The sequence below is a fragment of the Sander lucioperca genome, chromosome 21 (assembly GCF_008315115.2).
Source record: "Sander lucioperca isolate FBNREF2018 chromosome 21, SLUC_FBN_1.2, whole genome shotgun sequence".
Classification (NCBI taxonomy): Eukaryota; Metazoa; Chordata; class Actinopteri; order Perciformes; family Percidae; genus Sander; species Sander lucioperca.
The window spans coordinates 11,983,891-12,006,647 of NC_050193.1; the positions used below are offsets into that span (position 1 = coordinate 11,983,891).

Consider the following 22,757-nt stretch of genomic DNA (forward strand, 5'->3'; position numbering starts at 1 on the left):
ATGCTGTCTGAATGAATAACGTCAATTCACTTGAGCTAGCGAGCTCAGGCTAGCTAATGTCAGCTAGCGAGCTCAGGCTAGCTGACATTAGCTAACGCTAATTAGTTAGCGTCGATTAGCTAACACGAGCAATTGTATTAACTGCCCTAATAACGTTAGTAAAAAATTACATGACAACATATTATGAAATCATTATTTATTTTATTAAAAGTTAAGAATTCAGATTTGTTTATCAGTACCATAGCAACGCTAACTTCCACTCGAATTGTCGGATAGGAACCGTCTGTTGCCTGTCGCAAGAGTTCAATTTTTTGAACGCATCCGGATGAGCAACAGACAAGATTTTTTTAGCACCGCACTCGTTTGCATCGGTTTGGACCCATTAGCATGCAGTCTGCGAATCTCCATAGGATATGAATGACTCCCAGTCGTTTTGCAGCCATATTGGAGCTGATTTCCAGTGCCAGTGTGAAGGTGGCGTAAAGGAGACTTTTAGCATCAATAACAACGACAAAGGCACCTGACCAAGCATCTGTATTTTACAAGATGGGAGTGAGAATCTGTTGAAAAAGATAATGTTGAGTGCAACATAATCATCATCCTCTCCTACTGATTTGTACATATTCTATTGCTCTCTTTTGCTTTCACATCTCCCATTTCATTATCACATCACATCACATCACTGCACACACACACACACACACACACACACACACACACACACACACACACACACACACACACACACACACTGAGCGCACCGGCGAGGTATTTGGCTCAGTTGCCCTGTGTTTAGATTGAAGAAGACAGTGGCTGCCATCAGGGGAGAATCCCTGGGGGAAAGACCAAGTTTAGTCTTCACCTAAATGGCTCCATGAGTCAACAAACACACAAGAAACACGCAACGTCCACAGCAGACAAAAAGCTCCAGGTTTTTTTAAGCATATGACATGAAATGCCTGCTAATTTTAGCAGGTTTCCCCGATACGAATTTAAGTTACAGTTTATTCTTTTAGCCAGAAAAGTCAAATTGCCCAGTGTATAATTCACAAAGAATGGCGTTTAAGCTTTTGAACTGTCTGTTTTGTAGCCTTATTTGGCAAAGCTGTGGAAAAAGCACAAACACACTCTCTGCCACATGGTTTTGATCTGGTTTAATTGCTACTGACACACTGGTGCACTCCCTGCTGTGTCTCTCCTCCCACTCTAGTGTATTCAGTTTTACAGAGAGTCACCCAAATATCAAATGGGCATAGGGGAGAGAAACCTGTGTGAGTAAAATGCCACTTTCATGTCATAGTCCAAAGTCTCACAGTTGCTGTGACAGTACTACATTCCTGTTATATATCAGGCTTGCAGCACTGCGTGCAATTTTCTTAAAGCTAAATTGTGTAAGAATTTCTCCCATCTAGCGGTGAAATTGTATATGACAACCAACTGAATATTACTTTCTAGCCCCTCCCATGCCGAGCGTGTTTGAACTCCTACGGTGGCTGTATTATTCCAAGAAGTACGACTTCGTCCGTGAGTGTTGAAGTAGTGTGAGTAGAGAAGCAGCGGAGGTTTGTGTTTTTAATATATTTCTCTGAGCAGTATGAACAATGTCAATGCAACTGAAATTAGCTCTTAGTATCTCCATCATTTACACGCAGCTGTTCTAGCTGTAGCTAGTCTGTGTTACAACTGCACATGACGTGAGTTCTCTGTCTCCAGGGAAATCACGACACATATGATTACATTTATGTTACAAGGTAGACAATCCTTTATCATCATTGACGCGAGGAAAAGTATCCAAGACTCAAAAAATTACACAATGGAGCTTTAAGATCTTAACAACTCACTTTTTTAAAAGTCTGTCTATATCCTTCAAAAACATACAAAAACAGGGAGAGTGGTCAAGTGATAATGAATGACAAAGAAAGCATGGATATTTTGGTTTCAGTATGTTGTGAGTGACATACTGACATACTGTATGAATGTTTTGGGTTTAATTTACTGGAACAACTATCTCTTATACATTATTGAAATGGACAGAGGCATTCTGCCTCTCCCCCTGGAAGAGGGAGGAAAAGACACCGTGGGGTGGAGAAGGGCACAGCTCTCAGCTATAATTAACCACACAGGATAACCCACTCCTCCTTCTCTTCTTTGATCCCCTCAATGCTCCTTTCACTGGGAGTTTTATGTGAATAAAGGCTCAACAAACGAGATCTTTTACATTTTATTGTAACACTTGCAAGCTGACAAGAGTCAACCTTTGGTCAAGTCTCAGGATGACTGCGCAAAGAACTTATAGTCATACAAGCAGTTTATATTCAGAATATCAAAACACCTCCCTGAATAGGGGACTGTACCTTATTGTTTCTTAATGAGACAACCTGCAGCACTATCTTTGCTATGATACACAGAGACATACAAGATCCGTCGTTGGAGTTAATAGTCTATGCTTGCCAACCATAACATAAGGAAGGATAGTTATATATTTCAATACTGCTACACCCTAAAGCCCTCCGAGGCCTGCTGTGGTGTTCCTTAAAGGGACTTGGGACCAAACACAATAGTTACCAACACATGGCATGGTCATATTCATAGTCATGCAAGTAGAACTTCCAATGTTTACTCTTTCACAAGCAATGTTATACATGTAATGTTATATTGTGAGAAACCCAAACACTGTCTTGTACATTGTGTGCTTGTCAGGATACTTAAATCATCCCAGCAAGTCTGATTTGCTCCTCGGCATACACAGAAGGGCAGAATTGTCAAGTTCAGAGAGATTACACAGGAATGTGCACACCATTCGACTGAAGTGTTTTGAATCTATTTAATTAATTGGCTTGTTTTCCATTACAACGGTTTTACACACCGTTTTGTTGACCTTTACATGCTCTTTATCACGGGCTTGGATCTCTGGTCTCAGACTCTGGATGAATCTGTCTCTAAGGCGAGCCTTGCATGGACTCATAGGGATGAGGCCTTGACATACTCATCTCCCCCAACCTCCTTAAAGTTGGACAGACTCTGTGCCAACTTCTTTCATGTCATTCACTGTCCATACCCTGAATACGTGTTTGATCCTGCCATAGCTGTTAGCCACCTTGTGGCTTGGGGATGTATAGCCAGTTGCAGCAGCTGTAGATGTGGCAGTTGATGGTGTCAGGTGTGTGCTAGTCTCGCATTGCCAGACCTTCCTCCACAGCACTGCGGAGGAGGGTCTGGCTAGTCCACACAGCATTCCGGGATGGGAGAAAAATGTGCTCTGGTTTATTGCCATTTCTTTAAACCAATCATAATCGTCCTGGGCAGCACTAAGCGCAAGACTTTAGTCGTGCAACAGAAAACTCAGATTGGACAGATAGTCTAGCTAGCTGTCTGGATTTACCCTGCAGAGATCTGAGGAGCAGTCAACCATAGTCCTCAAAAAATCCACCGGAGTTTACAATTCCAACATCTGACATCTGGCTGTTAGAATAATTACATTATCAAGAATAGACAGAAACACTGAAGTTATATCCAAGTTCATTTTTACTTGCGAACACAACAAGGAGCCATTTACAGCACTACTACAGTACAGAAATGTCTAACGTAAGCCTCAAACAGTAGCTTATTTATGAGTGAAATACAGTCATAATACAGAGTCGATGTTGTCTCCTCTATCTGGTCAGAGTCGATGACGTCTCCCTTATCTGGTCAGGGAGTGCATGTTCTGCCCTCAGGCTCCACACAAGATAGCCAATGGCTCCATGTTATCTTGTAAGCGTGCAATCTATAATATGGCATTCTATGCAAACAGTTTAATATTAACAAAGACATCATACTTTTTCTAACACTGGCGGAGTTCGGGCGGCATCTGAGCAATCCCGGAAGTGGAACGTCGTAGATATAGACTAGGTGTGATCTTATCGACGTTGTCCATTTTCTGAGGGAAATTCTGCTCCATCTAAGACCATGGCGCATCCAGCTGGCACAGGTCTACTGCCTATAGGGATAGGGTGACAGAGGTGAATAGCTTGGTGGTGGAGGAAATGGTGCTGTTGCTGCTGGAGTAGCAGCTGGAGGTGGTGGTGCCAGGGTTCCTTTTGGTGGAACTGAGTCCAAGTCAGGGTCACCTGTTTATTTGAGACACTGATGGGCACATCATTTTTGTCCCTGCCTGTTTGTCTGTCTTTTCTTATTACTGGCTTCTTCAAACCAGTCTCCATAGGCTTTCCAGTCTGCTTAAAAGGGCTTGTCAGATTAAAAAAAGTAATTTGTAGTAATTTGTCACCTTTAATGAGCCAATGGTTGTCCATATTACCCCTTTGACACAATATTTTCACGATGTGTCAATTTTGCATTGCACATTTGGGCAGGCAGTCAAGACCGTCCTTAGACTGTCGTCAGGCCGTCCTCAGACTGCCGCACATTATTTATATATGTACATCCAGCCCTCTTCCAGGCAACTGTCTCCATGTTATCAGCATGGCTCTGTGCTTCTGCCAAATCAGTGAAAGATGAGAGGCGTATCAGTAAGTAACAATTGCAGCATACTGGTATGAAGCAAGTTTTAATGCTGTAAAGCATTTGATCTTATTGTATCTTTGCCAATGTACTGGAGACACATGAAACAGTATGAGGTGGCATTGTGTGAGATTACAATTAAAATATGGGAGCAGTCTAGACCCTACACTGCTGGGCAACATTCTTCACCATGTTCCCATAGCAATATGGATGCCATTGCTACAAAAACACGATAAAAGGTCTTTTTCATCTACACTCTGTCAATTATCTGTTTGGATCTGGTGGTCTGTTTTAGCTAAATAAATGCTGTGTCAGCGTCTTCTGTCCATGTCACATTGATTACTTTTAGAAATTGCGTGACCTAGAAAACTTGCATTTTCCAGGACAAACTGCAGCTTAACCAGGCTGTAATCTGTAAAATATGTTACAGTGTTGACTTTACAGGCCTCTTTTGTTGACGAACAAATCTCCATTTGTCTGTTCTCAATGAATATCGATATTTACATTGTCTGTATTCTGTTCTAGGTACAATTTAATTTGGTTGCAAGTGCTTAATCAGACCAACATCATATTTACCTTTAGCGTTGTCAGCTCTGGTGAATCAGCTGAACATGGTTACTGTTTTTCTGTGGAGGCCTTCAGGTTGTTGGTGTAACATCACATCAAATGTTAAATTGCATGGTGTTCTGTATGTTTGCAAAATTGTATTACTATACACCAAAATGACTTTTCAAGCGATTCCACTGTCAGCGACAAATTTACAGTATCGGAATGAAATCATGAGAGTCTTGCTTTTTGGGGTGCATTCCTGTCGTCTCAATCGTTTGGTGGGCTGTGGAAAGCCAGTTCAAATAGATGAGTTTTCAGAGCCTTTAAAGATGGGCAGGGCCAGCAAAACATGCAGAGCCATATCATGCATTGTAAAATAATACTTCTCAACAGATTCCTGGCAGTTGTGTATGTCTATTGCACAACTGTCTTTTCTCAAACCCTCGATCTGGCCTCTGAAGATGTGTGTGAGTGGTGCAGTATAAATGCGTGTGCACACTCGAGCAGAGTGTGATCTATTGCTCTCCTTATCTGCGATCTGCAAATCATACACATAAATCAAAGAAATTGTGTCATATTTAACCATTTTGCGCAGGCAACATAATATGCCATGAAACAGTGACACCCCTGTCTCCTTCAATTTTCTTGTCTAATGCCAAAATAACATTTTACCCTAATTGATGTCAACATGTGTTTGTGTGTTTGTGTCAGTGTTCTTATAGTCCCCAGGGCCGTTGGGCCGTTGTCCCTCTCCAGATCCCCACCTCCCCGCATAACGCTTTCCACCCAGTCCCTGGTCAGCTGGGGTGTGGTGCTTTGGCAGGGTTGAGTTGAGATCCAGATCTGGGAACCTTTGGAGTTTAGAGCACTGGACAGTATTAAAGGGCCCATATTATGAAAAAAACACTTTTTCTGGGATTTGGGGTGTTCTTTTGTGTCTCTGGTGCTTCCACACACATACAAACTTTGAAAAAAATCCATCCATGCTGTTTAGAGTGAGATAAAGTTTCTGGATGTGTCCTGCCTTCAGTCTCTGGGTGAGCTGTTCAAAATCAGCACGGCTTGTGACGTCACAAGCTGAAACGAGCAGGCTAACCGCAACCATTAGCTCGTAGCGTTAGTGTTAGCATGCTAATGCTAATGCTAACGCTAGCATGCCACCTCGTTCTCAATAGCAAAGCACTGCTACAACACACACAAGTTCACCATAATCTACAAAAGAACTACTTACATGTGCGCAGGGCTGTTTGAAGGAATTTGGGGGCCCCAAGCAAAATGGACATGGAGGCCCCCCAACCCCCCGCACGCACGCAAAGCCTACAGGAACCACAGCATAGCCATAAAGTTTAAGTTCACCCACACTTTATATAAATAAAAAAAGGTTTACAGTGCATAAACTGCTGTTGCATAAACTGTGCATAAATAAAACATGTTTAAAGTGCAAATACTGCTGTTGCATATAATGTGCATAAAAGTTGAACATTTTCAACAATTGAACATTTGCAAAAAACACCACTGTACCATAAATGTCCATGGGCAAAAGTGACTGGTATTTACACAGTTTGGTGGGAATTCAATAGTGATTTGCACTGTTTTTTTTTTCTAACAATATGACAGCACACATTTATCAGTTTAAACTCTGGGCTGTGCAGGATATCAGCTATAATTATAGAGCTCGTGGTGATGGTACCTTGTGCTATAGAGGCAACATCAGCACTGAGAAGTGATGCATCGGTTGATGTTGAGGATGAAGTTGATGGTGTAGCTGGGAAAATAATTGAAAAAAAAATCTGAAATTAACTGTGAAGTACGTTTTACCATTTCCACCACTACCTTCATCAGTGGAGGTATCCTTAGGAAGAGCCTGAGGGCTGAGAAATTTAAGCAAAGCACCTTGAGGGAGAAAGAAAAGATTGTAACACTTTATAATAACAATCATTAATAGATGGTAAATTGATAGTTAATTAATCTTTAGTTGATTGTCATTTAACTGTTAGCAAACAGTCTTTTTACTGTTAACAAACAATGAAATTATAATTAAATGTTTACTAATTATTAGTAGTGCTGTAAATTAACAGTTTATTGTAACACACATATCTATCTAATATATTAGGTATCAGGTAATGATTAAACATTTTTTGTAAACCTTTAAGAAACCATTTTTAAAACATCTATAAACATTACATAGATAGACGGACCAGATATTCCTAACACTTTGTTAAGGGTTACTAATGCTTAAAAACATCCCAAGCTAATGTTTGATGCACGGAATTTATTGTGTGGTTTTCCTAACCCCTATTTGGTAAATAGATTATCACGGTGGAATAGTTAGTATAGCATGCTAATGTTATGCCACTTTCATCAAAACCTATTACAAAGCTATAGCAATGTCATGTCATTAAATACGTTAAACAGTGATTCTGGAACAGATCTGCGTCTTCCTTATCCCGTTAAAAAACATATTACAGTAGTATGTAACCATATTCCGTCCGTTCGAAAAAAAAGTTGCACCAACTGTTCGTTACAAGCAGCATTTGCCGTCAGGCAGGTTACAGGTAACGTTAGCTAACATAAACATATTTTTGCTAGCCTACCTGCTGCAAAATTACACCAAGACAAGTAGAGCTATTTTATCCAGTGTAATTTATCACTTACCACTATCTTGTTTTTTCTTATCCTCTTCTTTCTTTCTCTTCTTCCTTTTCTGGCTTCCTGAAGCATAATTCTGCTTCATGATGACTGCCGACCGAGGAGGTTTTGTATTGTATTTTGGGGCCCCAGGCCAGCTCGGGGCCCCAAGCAATTGCTTGGTTTGCTTGCCTTGTCGCGACGGGCCTGCATGTGCGCCCTCATTTAGAAGTCTCCCAGCTAATCCTGCCTTGTAACTGACCGAAGTTGTAGAAACAGCCTTTCTTTTACTGTCTATGGAGCTAGCTAGCTGACATGATCTACATCTGAGCTACTGTGCATGTGCGAGTGCAATCAAAGATAGTACAGAAGAAGAAGAAAAGAGGTCTCACTCTGTAGCTAAAACAGAGACCAGCTGAAAAGAGGATCTGCAGCAGTGAGAGAGAGCACTGCAGTACAACAAAAATATGGTGTTTTTTGAAAATGAAACCATGTAAACCTATTCTGGTACAAACTCTAAATACAATTATGAACCTGAAAATGAGCATAATATGGGTGCTTTAACATTAGTGGACCCTGCCTTCCCTTTACTTTAGCTTCCTTATTCCAACTCCCTTAAAATGGGGAGCAATGTTCTCTTCTTCTATTTTAACTCACTTAATGCTTCTATCTGATTGAGGCTGGGGCTGCTATTTGCTGGAAACCCACATTTCTCCCCTGAACTAGTTCAACATTGAGTGGCACGGTGGCGACAGTCAGTTTTACCTTTTACTTCTGCTTTCATAGTTGTACCTCCTGCTATTAATCATATCATTCCATGTCACTTTACCTCGCAAATGTCACTTTAACTTATCACTTACCTCGTAACTTGTCTTTGCTCTTGTATAGTTCATTTACTTTTACTAGTTGTATATCTTATTTTATTTTTTCTTTACCAGTTGTATATACCTATATTCTTATTCTTTATTTTGTACTCATCTCTTTTTTACTCATATATCTGTACTCATTTCTGTCTTGTGCTGCTGCAACACCTGACGCTGACCTGCCCTACCAACCCCTCGGCTATACAGAATCCCTTTAATTCCTACCCTGGTCCTTTCCTAGAATCTAACTAATTATTGACTCTAACATTTACAGTGGATTTTTTTTTATTCCTGTCCTGGTCTTTCCACACAATCCAATTCTAAGAATTACAGCAGAATTTTTCTTACCCAAAAGACACCTCTGAATGGAGTTCCCCATTTTGCATTCTTCCCAGGAATGGAGTGGGGTTGACAACGCCCTCAGCCCTCAGGTTCCTGCTTCTCTGCCCTTTTTGTAGGGGAGGCTTCAGGAGTAGAAGAGATGGTGCCCAGCTTTTTCCTTTGGCACTGAGCCCACTGTCAACCCACGTTGACCGTACCGCCAATGTCACATTGCACTGGGAGTTTTATGTGAATAAAAGGCTCAACAAAAAGGATTTTGTCTTTTAAGTTTTATTGTGACACTTGCAAGCGGACAACAGTCAACCTTCGATCAATTCTCAGGCAGTGTGCAAAGAACTTAGTCATACAGGCAGTTTATATTCAGAATACCAAAATGCCTCCCTGAAGGGGAGACTGTACCTTATTGTTTCTTAATGAGACAACCTGCAGCTACTATCTTTGCTATGATACACAGAGACTCACGGGATCTGTCCTTGGAGTTAATGGTCTGTGCAACCATAACACACCAACAATCAGTTCATATAAGGATATTTGCATTCCAATATGCTTTACCGTTACAGACAGTAAACATTGTATTTTCCCACTACAGTCTTCAGTCCTCTAACGTGTCGACATTTGCAGGCTTGCAGTAAATGCACCGCAAACTGCAAGAGAAAGCTTTCTTGGCTTTTTAATATGAATTTTGAAAACTATACAAAGTTTCATTTCAGGTTGGGCTGTGATTGGCCTGTTGTTTTGCTGCAATGCAACACAGATGAAAAATAAAGGACATCCTATAATATGTATGTGTTTACACTATAGGTATCATATTTAAAAATGAAATCGAGAAGAATAAAGATTGATTAACACACTGCAGGCTTCTCTTTGCATTAGACTGACCAATTTTTAAAGGACAGTGTTGTGCGCTTCTTCACTGTTGACCCTCTTCTACAATATGAATAGACACGCTACCAAAAACTAGTGATGCCTTCCTCTGTCTTTGTGACCGTCACCTGGCAGGTCGTGGCGGTCTGTCAAGTGTCTACCACAGAGCAGCACCACAAATGTGACTAGAAATAACTCACTCTTTTTGGATTATGTGATTATATGCCAACTGTGTTGTCTCTACATGGCAGACCTTCAAAACCAAAGTCAAAAACTGCCCAGAGCATTAACAGGCATTTACAGATTTGTGCTGCAGTGTAACTGCTTATTGTTTTCGCAATACAAGCTAATGGGAGGCACAAATCCATGCCATTTCGGCCCAGATATAAAAACACCTCTGAGGTTTGTTGGTTAATTAGACCATTTTCTTACACAGTTCCCAATGGGAGTCAACGAGGGAAATGTAGAACAAGTGGGTGTATGTGTGTACTACATTCATTATTTTATTATATGTGTATTTTCCTTTGATCAAGTAGATTTTTCTCAGAATGACCAATGACAAAAAAAAATTGTTTCAGCGTAATGTGCTCTTTTTCTCTGCCTGATAATAATACTGGTTCTTTCACTTGACATTGAGGTCGATGGAACAAAAGCAACATGACCGGAAACACCAAGGTAACCAAGCTGCAGAAGGCCAAGAGTGTGTTTCTACCCCCACAGCCAGCCACAAAAACAGGTTGTCAGTAAACAGACATAGAATAAGGGCTAAGAAAGTACAGCATATATTATAGAAGTACATAGAGGAATGAGGAAGGACAAAGGCGAGTTTAAGGAGCAGCGGCACAGAGATAGCAGAAGAACAGCAAAGTGTTCATGGGGAGAAGATGATAGATGTTACTAAAGACACATGTGGTACAAAGATGATAATTAGTTTAATTTCATAGACTGTATTATGAGCTTTACTAAATCAAATCCTGTCAATGATATACTTTATGGTGTAATTTAGTACAATTCATTGTGATGATAACACATGAGATGTTATATTATGTTAGGATGTTAATGTGCATGTTTGAAATCAGTGATCACTGTTGAACACGTTTTCCATATCAACTTAAAAGGTGATGATATGTTAATGTCGTGTTCACAACATTCCCCCGAAGTGGCCAAAAAATCAGGTATTACAGGTTTAAGAGGTTACAGGGTTAACTTCTTTTCTTTTGTTGAATTTTAAGTATATTTGTTGTTCTGCACATAAAAAAAAAATACTTTCAACTTATAGCCTACAGTATATACAAACATCAAATATATACAAGTATCGGGCTGCCTTACAAAAATGTTTTATTAACCGTTTTCACCTCTTTGTTTTATTACTAGTTATCAACTGGATGTTTTTCGCACTTTGTGTACTGTGTATTTTTGGAATCTGAATGCCCAGCAAGTTTAAAGGTTGGCACTTAAAATAAGGTATGCTTTACACAAAACAGCTGATTTGTATCATGCATTTATTTGACTTGAGAATCCACAGAATGAGGACTGTGGATTTTGTCCCCCATCTTTTACAGTGCAGTTTCATCAGCAAAGGATCACTTTACAACGATGGAGATGGATAAAGATTACAGTGACAAATAACTCTTTCAACATGCTTATGATCTGAAGAGAGACTTCAACAATCCAAATTTATCCTTTCAACAATTTGCACTTGACACTGTGTTTTTATATGGTGGTCTTTATTATAGAAAGAGTGAAAGGGTTGCTATATCATTAATCTGGGGGAAAACAAACAAAACCCCACCACCATTAACAAATGTATTTTTTTGGCAAGCCGTATCACATAATACATCAAAATTTGTTCCAATGACCTAGAAAAAAAAGATACTTCTTCTTCTAGTTTAATGCTTTAGCATTATTGAAACTACTTTAACTTCATTTACAAAAAAAAAAAAAAAATCTAAAAAATTAAACTGAAGTGGTTTATGTTTAGAGACATTAACATTCAAGCGTAAAGCTGCCACCGCTCTGTTTCAACTGAAAATAACGATAAAGTGCTTCAGTCTGAAACATAAACCTGCCATAATATTGATAAATGACAGTGACAATAAACATCAACTGTCTGTTCATGGAATATATGTACACATAGGGGCTTTGTTTCGTGCAGGTGCATGTCAGCAGCCCTACATTGTACTGTGTATAATTCAGGGTGAACGTGCGAAACAGACTTGTTTGTTAATATTCATGATGGCTTCTTTAACAGAACAACCAAGTTACCATTTTTGTTACATGTAAAGACTTCATATTTAAAATGACCTATTCTTTTTTTTTTTTTAATTCACAGTGTTTTTAATACACACACAAAAAAGTCCTGTAAGGTGTCCATGTTTCCACAGGTCCATCTTACTGATTGGTTATTCAAACGAGCTCAAACTCACCATAAATATTGGTAATGTGGTCTTGCTTGGCTCAAGTCACAACTATGGAGATGCTACAGTGTTGTCCAACAACTTCCCAATAATGTTGGCATCAAATGTCAAAGCTCAAAGTCCAGCAGATAAACAGTGATGTTACTTCCCCATGGCATCCACTCCAGCACATTTTGTTTTAGAAATGTGAGAGAGAAGAGATAAATCCACAATACTTGGCTGAGCTACTTTAAGGCATTGTCAGTTTTGTAACATTAAAGTCAAAATGTCACAAAAAGCCCAAACGAACAAGCCCAAAGAAATATAATTGCCTGTGACTATCAACACTATTTTAACCACCTTTACAATTAACCAACATGCTCACTCTAGTTAAAGCAGCGTAAATTAAATACTGTAAATTTTCAAATTAAAGAGAGAACAATGGCTGAGTTTCAAATAAGAGCCTGATGCCCAATAAAGGCCTGGTGGGAATATAACATTGAGCAGGGTGAAATTACCTGTATTATCATGGCTCACATGATAAATTCAGCATAATGTACAAGCACCAATTTTAGAGTTTGTCTTCTTAAAGGAGCAGTTCCACTTTTTGGGAAAAACACTAATTTCCTTTCTAGCTGAGAGTAAGATGAGAAGGTTGACTGTTAGTAAGTCATCAGTTGTCTTTTAAAGTCACAGTGAAATGAAAGTTAAAATGTTTTAGTTTCAGTAATGTGATGTTTGCTCTGCTAGTGCGATTTTATATGACGGGCAGGGTTAGCTAGTCGCTCCAAATCACATTCAATTGGATACATTGATGTGAGTCAAATATATTGTTACATTTTACATGAAAGAAAAGCAAAGCAAAGCGATTTTGATTGCTTTTGAAACAAATAATACATTTAGAAAATATCTGAAATAAATGTATTATTTTTATTATTATTACAATTGTTAAATAGATTTGAAATAATCTTCAACTGTGTCAACTCAACACTTCCTGCACATGTGTCTTAGTGCTGTGAACATCATATACTGAATTTATCAAGACAACAGGTAAACACAGATTGATAGCATAAAGCATCAGCAGCAAATATAACAAAAGCACATCAGAAAACAAGGTTTCTTACCAGAATATGATCAAAAACTGAAATTAGAGAAAAATGACAGTTTCCAATATAAGCCTGTTGAAAATAAAAGTCTGTTTTTGTAAGGTAAAAAAATGTATTTGAGAATTTAAAGCATTTTAAGGTTGCATGACTGTATTTTGTATTGTACTGATGTTTTTACATCTTTACAATGCAGCCAACCTAGTTATAGTACAAAGACATGAAGAACAAACAAAAATGTGGGGATCCGTGGTGAATGGTTTTCCTACTTTGCTCCTCTCAACGAATTCCCCAGTCAGAGAAGGAGGATCATCAATAAAGACAGGAAATACCAATCAATAAAAGGTCCTGGAGTAAATTGTCCAAGTCCCACGCACTAGTAATGCACTAGCACATGGTGGTTCAGCTTGAAAACTCATAGCGCTGACTGGCCATTCACCTCTGCTTTTGAAGTTAGAGGATTGCTGTCAAGGTCCCCAATCACCTCCATCATGACAGGCTGCTGAAACCACAGACACAGGGATTAGGGATACAATTAAGACAGAATGACAAACTTTGACATGAGCTGTTGCTCTTGTTGTCAGTGAAGGAATCCCTGAGAATGTGAGTGTTGACAGTTATAACCAGGGGGTTTAGTTATTTCCCGTCTGTTACATAAAGTGGGCTTCCTCTCTGGATGTGACATTTTCACACAGAGGATAGAAGACATTAAGGAGACTGAGCACTTTGACAGTTGGGGCTGCTGATAGCTGATGGCAAATTTACAGCGCAGCTTTGGTTTAGGTATGGTCCCAAAGTATAAATATAACTATGAAACATGTTAAGACTTTCAATAATAAAATGACTATGATACATGTATTTAAAGCACAATTATTGTGTCTCCCTCTGTTTCCACCCTTCTTTTCAATATACCTGCTGTAAAATGTGATATATTTGCTTTACAATTCAAAGATATATACTGTTTGCACAATACCTGAATGCACTGTATTTTCCCATTCTGTGTGGGATTTCTGGGTAAAACAGGATTGTGGTTTTCCTGGGATGCACTCCGTCCCCCTCCGACCCAGCCTGTGGTGCCATAATCATTTGGTTTGTGGAAGCAGAGCACCTTCTGGAAGCTCTGCTTGAAGTTGTCAGAGAGGAAGCCATAGAGGATTGGGTTGGCGCAAGAGTTGACGTAGGTGAGGATGACCAGGAAGAAGTAGACAGCAGCGGTGGTGTTGTTCTCAGGGATGATATGAATCAGGTTGACAATGTTGGTAATGAAGAAGGGCAGCCAACAAAGTACAAAGACCAACACGATGATCACCACCATGCGTGTCACCTTACGCTCCGACTTACGCCGCCTAGTCAGGCCTACACGCACACTTGCTGACCTCACCTAAAAGTGAGATGGTTAATTGAAAAGGTTTTATGAGATTATGAGAGCAGAACCTTACAGTAAAATACAATAATGTATGTAGACACCAATAAAAGCCGGAGGCTAATTGTATCTGTCCCATTACCTTAATGACAATGAGCAGGTAGCAGAGGCAGATGACAACCAGAGGACCAAAGAAGCCCAGGATGGATGTGTAGAGTATGAAGACAATGGACCACAATTCACGTGGCTCAGGCCAGGTTATGTTACAGGTGTTGAAGTCCTCCTGTACATGTGAGTAGATTGTTACCGGCAGCACAATCAGTAAGGACACAACCCACACCATGCCATTGAAAACCTTGGCCGCCTGTGGCCTCCGCCATTTGGCACTGCGAATAGGATGAACCACAGCCAGGTAGCGATCGATGCTCATCACCGTAAGGCAAAAGGTGGAGGAGAACTGGCTCATGGCATCAGCAGTCATGCAAACCTTGCAAAAGAAATCTCCATATGGCCAGTAGGAAAGCACACTATTGGTGCCAAGGAAGGGAATTCCCAGGATGTAGAGTTCATCTGCCAAGGCTAAATTGAGGATGTACATGTTGGTTACAGTCTTCATCTTGGTGTAGCGAACCACCACATAGATGACCAGTGTGTTGCCCAGAAGACCCACAATGAAGACAATGGTGTAAACGACTGCGGTGACCACACTGAACGGCATTGGTGCGGCCACCTCTGACATATTGTTGTAGGTGAGGTTGGTGGGGTAGGGCTGGGAGGAAGACATGTTGACATTCTCAGATATCGGCGTCCAATTGTAATAGCCATCCATGTTAAAGAAAGGAGTGCTGGTGTCTGTTTGGATTACAGTAGGAAAAACATCATTAGAGAAAAGACAGAGACACATATTTAAAAGCATTATATGGGATACTTAACAATAACCCATGTGCTAAAAAAAAACATACCGGTAGTTTAATATTGTGGGTTCTGTGAATGCCTGCTTCAGAGAATTATTGTCATGTCTTTTGCACTTCACAACAACACATGGGCAGGAGGTACTCTAGGCAAGATGCCCATATTTACCAGGAGACAAGAGAAACTTTCCATTGAATTGTATGGGCCAGTGGCCAGCATGCCATTTCTCTTAATGGGAAGTAGCACTTTAGAAAAAGAGGATATTAGGGTTGCACTTTATTTTACGGTACATTAAAAAGACTTAATAAGCCGTACTTATGAATCAAATTAGACCAAATTTAGAACTAACATGGTCTTTATTAGACAGAAAACGAACAGTTATATCCTAATTAGACACCAAACACCTAAATTATGCTGTAATTAGTACATTAATAAGACCAAATTAGATTAAATTAGAAATAATGTGGTCTTTATTAGAGAGTGAAGAAAAAGTTATGGCCAGACACATTTCTGCTAATTTGAAACCACATGGAATGCTGTATAAGACCCAAAATATACTATACTTTGACCCTATTAAATACAGACTACTGCTAAACCTTCACGTAGTACGATAGCTAGATAATCTGTATTTCGTGAAGTTGCAATTTTTAGTCGATGTTAAGTGTATTCATTGTGCCGTGGCAATGCTGGTAAAGACTCATTTCAGTTACATTAAAAATGCTGCAATGCAAGCTAGTCTACTAGCTACCTAGCTAGCCTAGCTAGCTTGCTGCTAAAACGCGTTCTGTCTGATTGGGGGCTTAAGCACGATTTACTGTTAAGTGCTGTCACTCCAAGTGAATTAGATGTCCATAATATGGGGACAGAAAAAAGAAAAACTTCAGCCAAGTGGCTGGTAGCCCACATCCTTGATGAGTTAGAATGCCACAGTGATAAATAACAGGGTTGAAGTAGGTTTTTGGGGCCAAACCTATTCAGCAAAAGTTATTGATTTTGTCAAATTGTTCACTATTTTGTGAAATGCCTACCATGTATAAATATGTATTATTCCTGGTATTTAATGACATATCGATACGGCAATATCCTTTGTGTAATACGATAATCCATATGCTGGCGCCAGATTTTGAAATTTTAATTAATAAAATAAGGTGTTCTAAATAGATTCCCCTGCTTCCAGCATCGCTAATGGCTCCTCGAGCTGGCGCTGAAAACATGAATGAGGGAAACTTGAACATAAGTTAACTAGCCGAAGAGGAAGAGGTTTTCAACAAGATGGCGGACAGCAGTTTGAGAAAAATAACAGAGGCCATGTTTAAGTCCAAAGTCAGGACCCATAGTTGCTCTATAGTTCTGTAATCTTAATTCACAGACTGAAAACCTTGTGCTGCAGAATTGTGCTGATTTCTAACAGTTTGGACTTGCAGTATATACGGAGAGAAAACATTTTCATGGGCATTTTGTATCCATAGTTCGACGGTTATCATGATGTATCATTATAGGATTGTCTAGCAATATATTGATTATCACAGAATTGCTGTATCGTGATATTACCAGTATTGTGAGCCATGTATCGTATCATATCATGAGGTACATTGTGATTCCCTCCCCTACTATATTGCATACAAATGGTAACAGAAGATAATAATAATAATAATAATAATAATAATAATAATAATAATATATAACTGGATTCTAATTATTGATGCATTCAAGTATGTTGTACATCAATGCTGCAGCTGGTTAAGGTGGAGCTCATTTTAATTACTTTATATACTGCAGTGTATCTTACATCTACAACAATACATCCTTTATTATTTGATGTATATATATTGTAAAAAACTAGTAACTCCGGCTGTCAAATAAATGTAGTGGAGTAGAAGTATAAAGTAACATAAAATGAAAATGATAGTAAAGTAGGCCTACAAGAAGGCTACCTCAAAACTGAGGTACTTTTTTTACTTCAGTATAATACATGAGTAAATGTACTCAGTTACATTTCACCACTGATTATTATGCAACTGAATGTTGAATGTTGGTAAATGTAAGACACGTACTTATCTGATTGAGGACATCTGAACATTTGTATTTCACGTAAACTTTAAAACAATAGATTCTCTAATGATTAAAGTTATTATTTACATTCTGCACTTCAATCTATAATACACATATCGTGCGAGTGCAACACACTGTGAACCCTACCTGTTTTATATGGGGTCTTAAGGTTGTGACGGTATCCCTAAACGTGTAAGCCTGAAATTAGAGCAATGGACAATTGGCCCCCTAATAATTAAATGCATTGTGCTCCTGTAAGACTGCATATATGTCCTCGCCTGGTGCCTTGTGGGTGACCTAAAATAATAATAACCTTATAATAGTTGTCAGACGTTACAACCCGAGGCTGTGAAAACGTGTTGCACAAATAAATGGGGTGACGTGAAGATTCACTGAACCGCGCTTCAAAACACGGGACTGACGCGCAGCCTGCAGCATGTTGTTTAGAAACAAACACTTGAAGCCCCTGTCCCCTTCCTGGATGCATGGGGATTGACATTATTGCCCACCAAACTACAATAGCCCTAGCCCGCAGTCATGAGATGCAAGGCTCATTAAATCGGAGTTTGACAAATAAACCTTTAGGCTCATAACAGTTTTCCAAACACAGTGTGCCGTTTCACGTCCTTTGTTGGGTAATCAAGGACTAAAATAAACTATGATGAAAATATTTCAAAGGGTTACATTTAATTCAATTTCATAAACACATTGTTTTCTTTTAAATGCCGTGACATCCGATGGGATTCAACCTACCTGTGCGCTCCTGTGTGCCACTATCTGGTGGCGTGATGCGCATCTCCCGCGGTATTCACGCAGCTTTCTTCGAGGTCAACTCTCTCGCTCTTTTGACTCGTCGCTTGAAAGAGAAACCTCCTCACACTTGACTTTTCTTCTTGAGTCATTTTCTTGATGTCAGCACGCTCAGATTTCCATTTACAGAGGCGAAAAATGCAACAATATCTTACAGGACTTATCCTCACAGGTTAGGTCTGAAGAAAATTCTGTGCAAGGGGAAATACATCCCTAAGCTGGAAGGAGTCTCTCACTTGGTCATTTAGCGCCTCAACTCACTGCGAGTATTTATGTGGAAAACATCACCCCGCCTTTAGATGTGAAAGTCCCACCCATGGGTGGTAATCACCTCACAGCACAAGACCAGTTGCTGTTGTAGAAACACACGTTGTAGCTCTCTTTTTCTTTTCTTCGCCTGTAGAGCTTCCAGTCAATCATAAAGTGATACTAACTTTTTAACTGTATGTGAGAGACAACGAGAGAAATGGAGCAATGCCCAGGTGCAGCCTGGGGAATAAATCACCTTGATTGTGGCCTGCGGGCACCTGAGACGGAGTGGGAGAAATTATGCTGAAATGGAAAAATGGTGTTAGGGGGGGATGAGACTGCGCGTTGAGGGAGAGATTTGATGGTAACTGTGAGGAAAGCTGCCTACTTTTAAGACATTAGCTTTGTGTTGCTGTCATCCAGGTTAGGATACAGGAGTGCAGCTGTGTGTGTGTGTGTGTGGGGGGGGGGTGCAATGTGTGCCTGTGTCTGTATTTGCTTGTTTACAACGTGTACTCCATTCCTCCATTTTCCATCAGTCAAAGTGGGTTTTGAAGAAACATGAGGAAGTAGATGACATCCTATTGTTTATGGGTCCTGTTTAACCGGTCCTAACCAGACCATTGAGCAGATGTATGAGACTTGTGAGTGTATAAACACTGTCAGAGGCTTGTCCTGTGGGGACAGTGTAGCACTGCCACAATAATGATATGGCTAATTTACACTGTATTTTCTCCAGTGCAGGCAATGCAGCTCTTATTTTTAAGGTTATGACGACTACATAAACAATTCTTTTGATCATGCACACCAAATGTTCAGGTGTGTGACACATTAATCAGAATCAGAAAAGGGTTTATTGCCAAGTAAGTAACACTTAAAGGGAGTTTGCCTTGGTGGTTGGTGCATACACAAAAAAACATATTGAACATTAGGCAAATATAAACCTGTTTGTCCAAATTGTTGAACAGTTTCTTTTTGTGGCTGTTGACATTACAGAAAATGTACCAAACGTAAAGGTGTTAAACTGGACTAAAGGGTACAGTAAATACAGTTAGCACAAGAGAGCATTTGAATTATACTCCCAATTTCTGTCTTAATTGTGCATATTCCTGCTTATTCTGCCTCTCCGTCCCTCTCTTTAGCAATTTCCTCTTTCGCAGGCCCCTTCAGCGTTAATCTTTACCTGTCCACCAGATGCCTTCAGACTTTTCTCCTTTCATTCCAGATCCCGCCACTCCCATCTGCCCTGCAATCAATGTATTCCCACACCAGCCACTTACTATACCGACCCAGATCCATTGTTCCAATGCCAGGTTGTCTTGTCTGCCTGCCTGTTTTGGGCCCTATTGCCTGACCTCTGGATTTTGGATTTCCTTGCCTGCTCCTTGTTGGATTTGTTTACCTCTCTGGTTTTGACCCTTGCCTGCCTAATGGACCTGTACGCCTTTGCATCTTATTTCTTCGTTAATAAATCATTAAACTGCACTAGCTCTGCCTCCGCCATCAGCATTTGGGTCCTACTCCTGTTGCCCCGCTCACTTCAGCCGTGACAACCAGTTTATTTAAGGAGAGCTCAAAGTTTACACATTAAAGTCTGTTCTGGTCTTGGGGAGTTTTACTGCATATGTGGAATTTGTGGCTCCAGAGAGACAAAATGTTTTGTCCATATATTAAAATGAGGGGCCATTAAGACCATATATCAAAAATACATGCACACACTTTTACCTCACACACACACACACACACACACACACACACACACACACACACACAAACACACACACACACACACACACACACACACACACACACACACACACACACACACAAACACATTGTTTGTGTGCAAGCTAAAAAGTTGAGTGTGTGCAAGGTCAAAAGTTGTTTGTGTCCAAGCTAAAATGTTGTCTGTGTGTGAGCAAAAAAGTAGTGTGTGCGAGCTGATATGTAAATGCTGGCCTGGATTTAGCTCAGTTGGTAGAGCAACTGTTTACTAATTGGAAGGTTGGCAGTTGGATCCCTTTTTACCTTGCACACAGACAACGTTTTGTGAGAGAAGAGTGTGCTAAAAAGCATGCACATAAAAATGTGTATGCGTGAGAAAACGTGTTGTATGTGCATGCTTTTTATGCGTGTGTGCAAGGTGAAAGTGGTGTATGTGCATGCTTTTTGTATGTGTGTAAGGTAAAAGTGGAGAATGTGCATGCATTTTTGATATATGGCCTAAATCGCTCCTCATAGCCTACTCCTCATCTCTGCATAAAGCTAGTAGCTCAAGGCTACATAAGTCTATAGGCTACCCTTGACGTTCCACTTCCGGGATTGCTCCGGTGCTGCAGGAAACTCTGCTGGATGCATGTATTTTCTCCTTCCGCTTTCTTTGTGTTGGAAATTTAAACTCTGGTGGATTTATGAGGACTATGGTTAACTGCTCCTCAGATCTCTGCAGGGTAAATTGAGACAGCTAGCTAGACTATCTGTCCAATCTGAGTTTTCTGTTGCACGACTAAAACAACTTTTGAACATACACGTTCCACCAAAACAACTTCCTTCCTGAGGCTATTTTGCTTAGCACCGCCCATGATGATTGTGATTGGTTTAAAGAAATGCCAATAAATGAGAGCACGTTTTTCTCCCATCCCAGAATGCTGTGTGGACTAGCCAGACCCTCCTCCGCAGAGTGTGGAGGAGGGTCTGGCAAAGTGAGACTAAGGCTAGTCTATGCTATTAGCATAACACACCTCTCTGACCGACATCTCTAGTTCTGTTGCATCGATTCTGAGCCTTTAAAAAAAAGGTCTATAGTGAATCTGACAATGTTATACATGTAGTACAATGCTAAATCGTTGTTTAGGACACCTAGCTACAACTGATGCAGTCTAATACAACAGCCCTGCAATAAAACCTGTTTTAGTCTACTCTCATTGATATAAATGGGATGGACACAATATGAAGTTGTTTTTAAATGGCCTTTGTCTTGTATTGCTTGTTTCATATTCAGTTAGTGTGTTTAAATTCTTATTAGCCTAAATTTTCTGCAGTGATCTAATTTCCTCAGTTACTGAGCACACATGGAAATACTACAATGCGGAACCAAAAGGATTGCTGGAGATTTGTGTTTGTTTTAAAAGATCTGCAGTTTTAGCTGTAAGTCAGAAAAAAGTATATGTGTATGGCTTTCGTCAATGAGATCAACATTTTCTATCATATTCTATTGACAGTTAAATCCGAGGGGAATTCTGATAAACTGAGCAGTAAATTGTGTCCCTATAAACTACTGTGCTGTATTGCTTACTACTATTCTACCTGTGAGACTTGTATTGCAAAAAAGTTATCACCAGTAGTTATATATGAAGAATATACAGTACAGTATACTGAGTGCAGTACTCTATGTCGTCTAATCAGAGTACTTGTTTCAAACGTTTTTATTGTAAAATTTGGAAAAGAAATGTTGTATTTTGCCTTGATTTGAAACAATTTTATTGTTTTAATGTTACTTCTGGTCTGTGTCTGCTAGTTGTTAAAATATGATACAGAAATAATCAGATGGCTGTTGGACTACAAGATTACGTTGAAAATATGAGCTGATTCTCCAAACAGTCCTGTTCTTTCTCCTAGCGCTCTGTCACTCTGGCTTCAAGCCCATGCTCTTCCTGCCTTCCTATATCAAGCTATGGGAATGTGCATCGAGATCATATCAGAGTGGTGTCAGTCACCGACTTTGTCCGGCTGATGACAAAAGCTGGCGGGGATCGATGAGAGAACTCTCAAGCTTACAGGAGTGCGACTCATGTGTGTGGTGTTTATGGCAACCGAGTTCAATCAATACTCCACCACTGATCACCAAGATGAGAAGGAACGGTGTGTGCGTATTTGTATGTGGTTTTGTGTGGAGGGCAGGGTTGATTGGAGGACAAAGAAAGAAAGAAATGAATGAGATGATGTCCAGAGTGGTGACTCTGTGGTTGACACTGTGTGTTGAGGTCAGAAGATGAAATAGTCTTCACATTCATGGACAGAATATGCAAACAATAAATCGGTCTCTGTGCGTGTATGTTGTATGTTCAATCTATTTGAGATGAGCTGGCCATTTGGAAAACCTTGCTGACACACAGCACCCATGGGC

General features: G+C 39.9%; 1 protein-coding gene and 1 long non-coding RNA gene across 4 annotated transcripts; both read right to left on the reverse strand.

The window, feature by feature from the left end:
• Positions 1 to 6,771: 6,771 nt before the first annotated feature.
• On the reverse strand, positions 6,772 to 7,727 carry LOC116059707. Its single transcript, XR_004107357.1, has 3 exons — positions 7,705 to 7,727; positions 6,883 to 6,942; positions 6,772 to 6,814 (listed from the first exon to the last, which is right to left on the reverse strand). It is a non-coding gene; the product is annotated as an uncharacterized LOC116059707 (long non-coding RNA).
• A 3,504-nt stretch (positions 7,728 to 11,231) lies between these two features.
• LOC116059590 (somatostatin receptor type 5-like) lies at positions 11,232 to 18,765 on the reverse strand. Of its 3 annotated transcripts, XM_031312770.2 has the most exons (5): positions 18,326 to 18,391; positions 15,571 to 15,765; positions 14,751 to 15,460; positions 14,219 to 14,626; positions 11,232 to 13,747 (listed from the first exon to the last, which is right to left on the reverse strand). In XM_031312770.2, exons 3-5 carry the CDS (start codon positions 15,435 to 15,437, stop codon positions 13,661 to 13,663), a joined length of 1,182 nt encoding a protein of 393 aa, XP_031168630.1. In that variant the 5' UTR covers positions 15,438 to 15,460; positions 15,571 to 15,765; positions 18,326 to 18,391; the 3' UTR covers positions 11,232 to 13,660. The 3 variants fall into 3 exon arrangements, with proteins under 3 accessions (XP_031168630.1, XP_031168628.1, XP_031168629.1); XM_031312768.2 differs by lacking the exon at positions 15,571 to 15,765 and having other exon boundaries at positions 18,326 to 18,765; XM_031312769.2 differs by lacking the exon at positions 15,571 to 15,765 and having other exon boundaries at positions 11,232 to 13,744; positions 18,326 to 18,756.
• Positions 18,766 to 22,757: the final 3,992 nt, after the last annotated feature.

What these genes read in the sequence shown, in the direction of transcription:
- LOC116059590 (XM_031312768.2), bottom strand. Translation starts at nt 18,368, where the DNA reads ATGCGCATCACGCCACCAGATAGTGGCACACAGGAGCGCACAG. An exon ending in TGGCACACAGGAGCGCACAG is followed by an intron (nt 15,461 to 18,325) that starts GTAGGTTGAATC and finishes TAATCCAAACAG; the next exon opens with ACACCAGCACTCCTTTCTTT. An exon ending in ACCTGCTCATTGTCATTAAG is followed by an intron (nt 14,627 to 14,750) that starts GTAATGGGACAG and finishes TCTCACTTTTAG; the next exon opens with GTGAGGTCAGCAAGTGTGCG.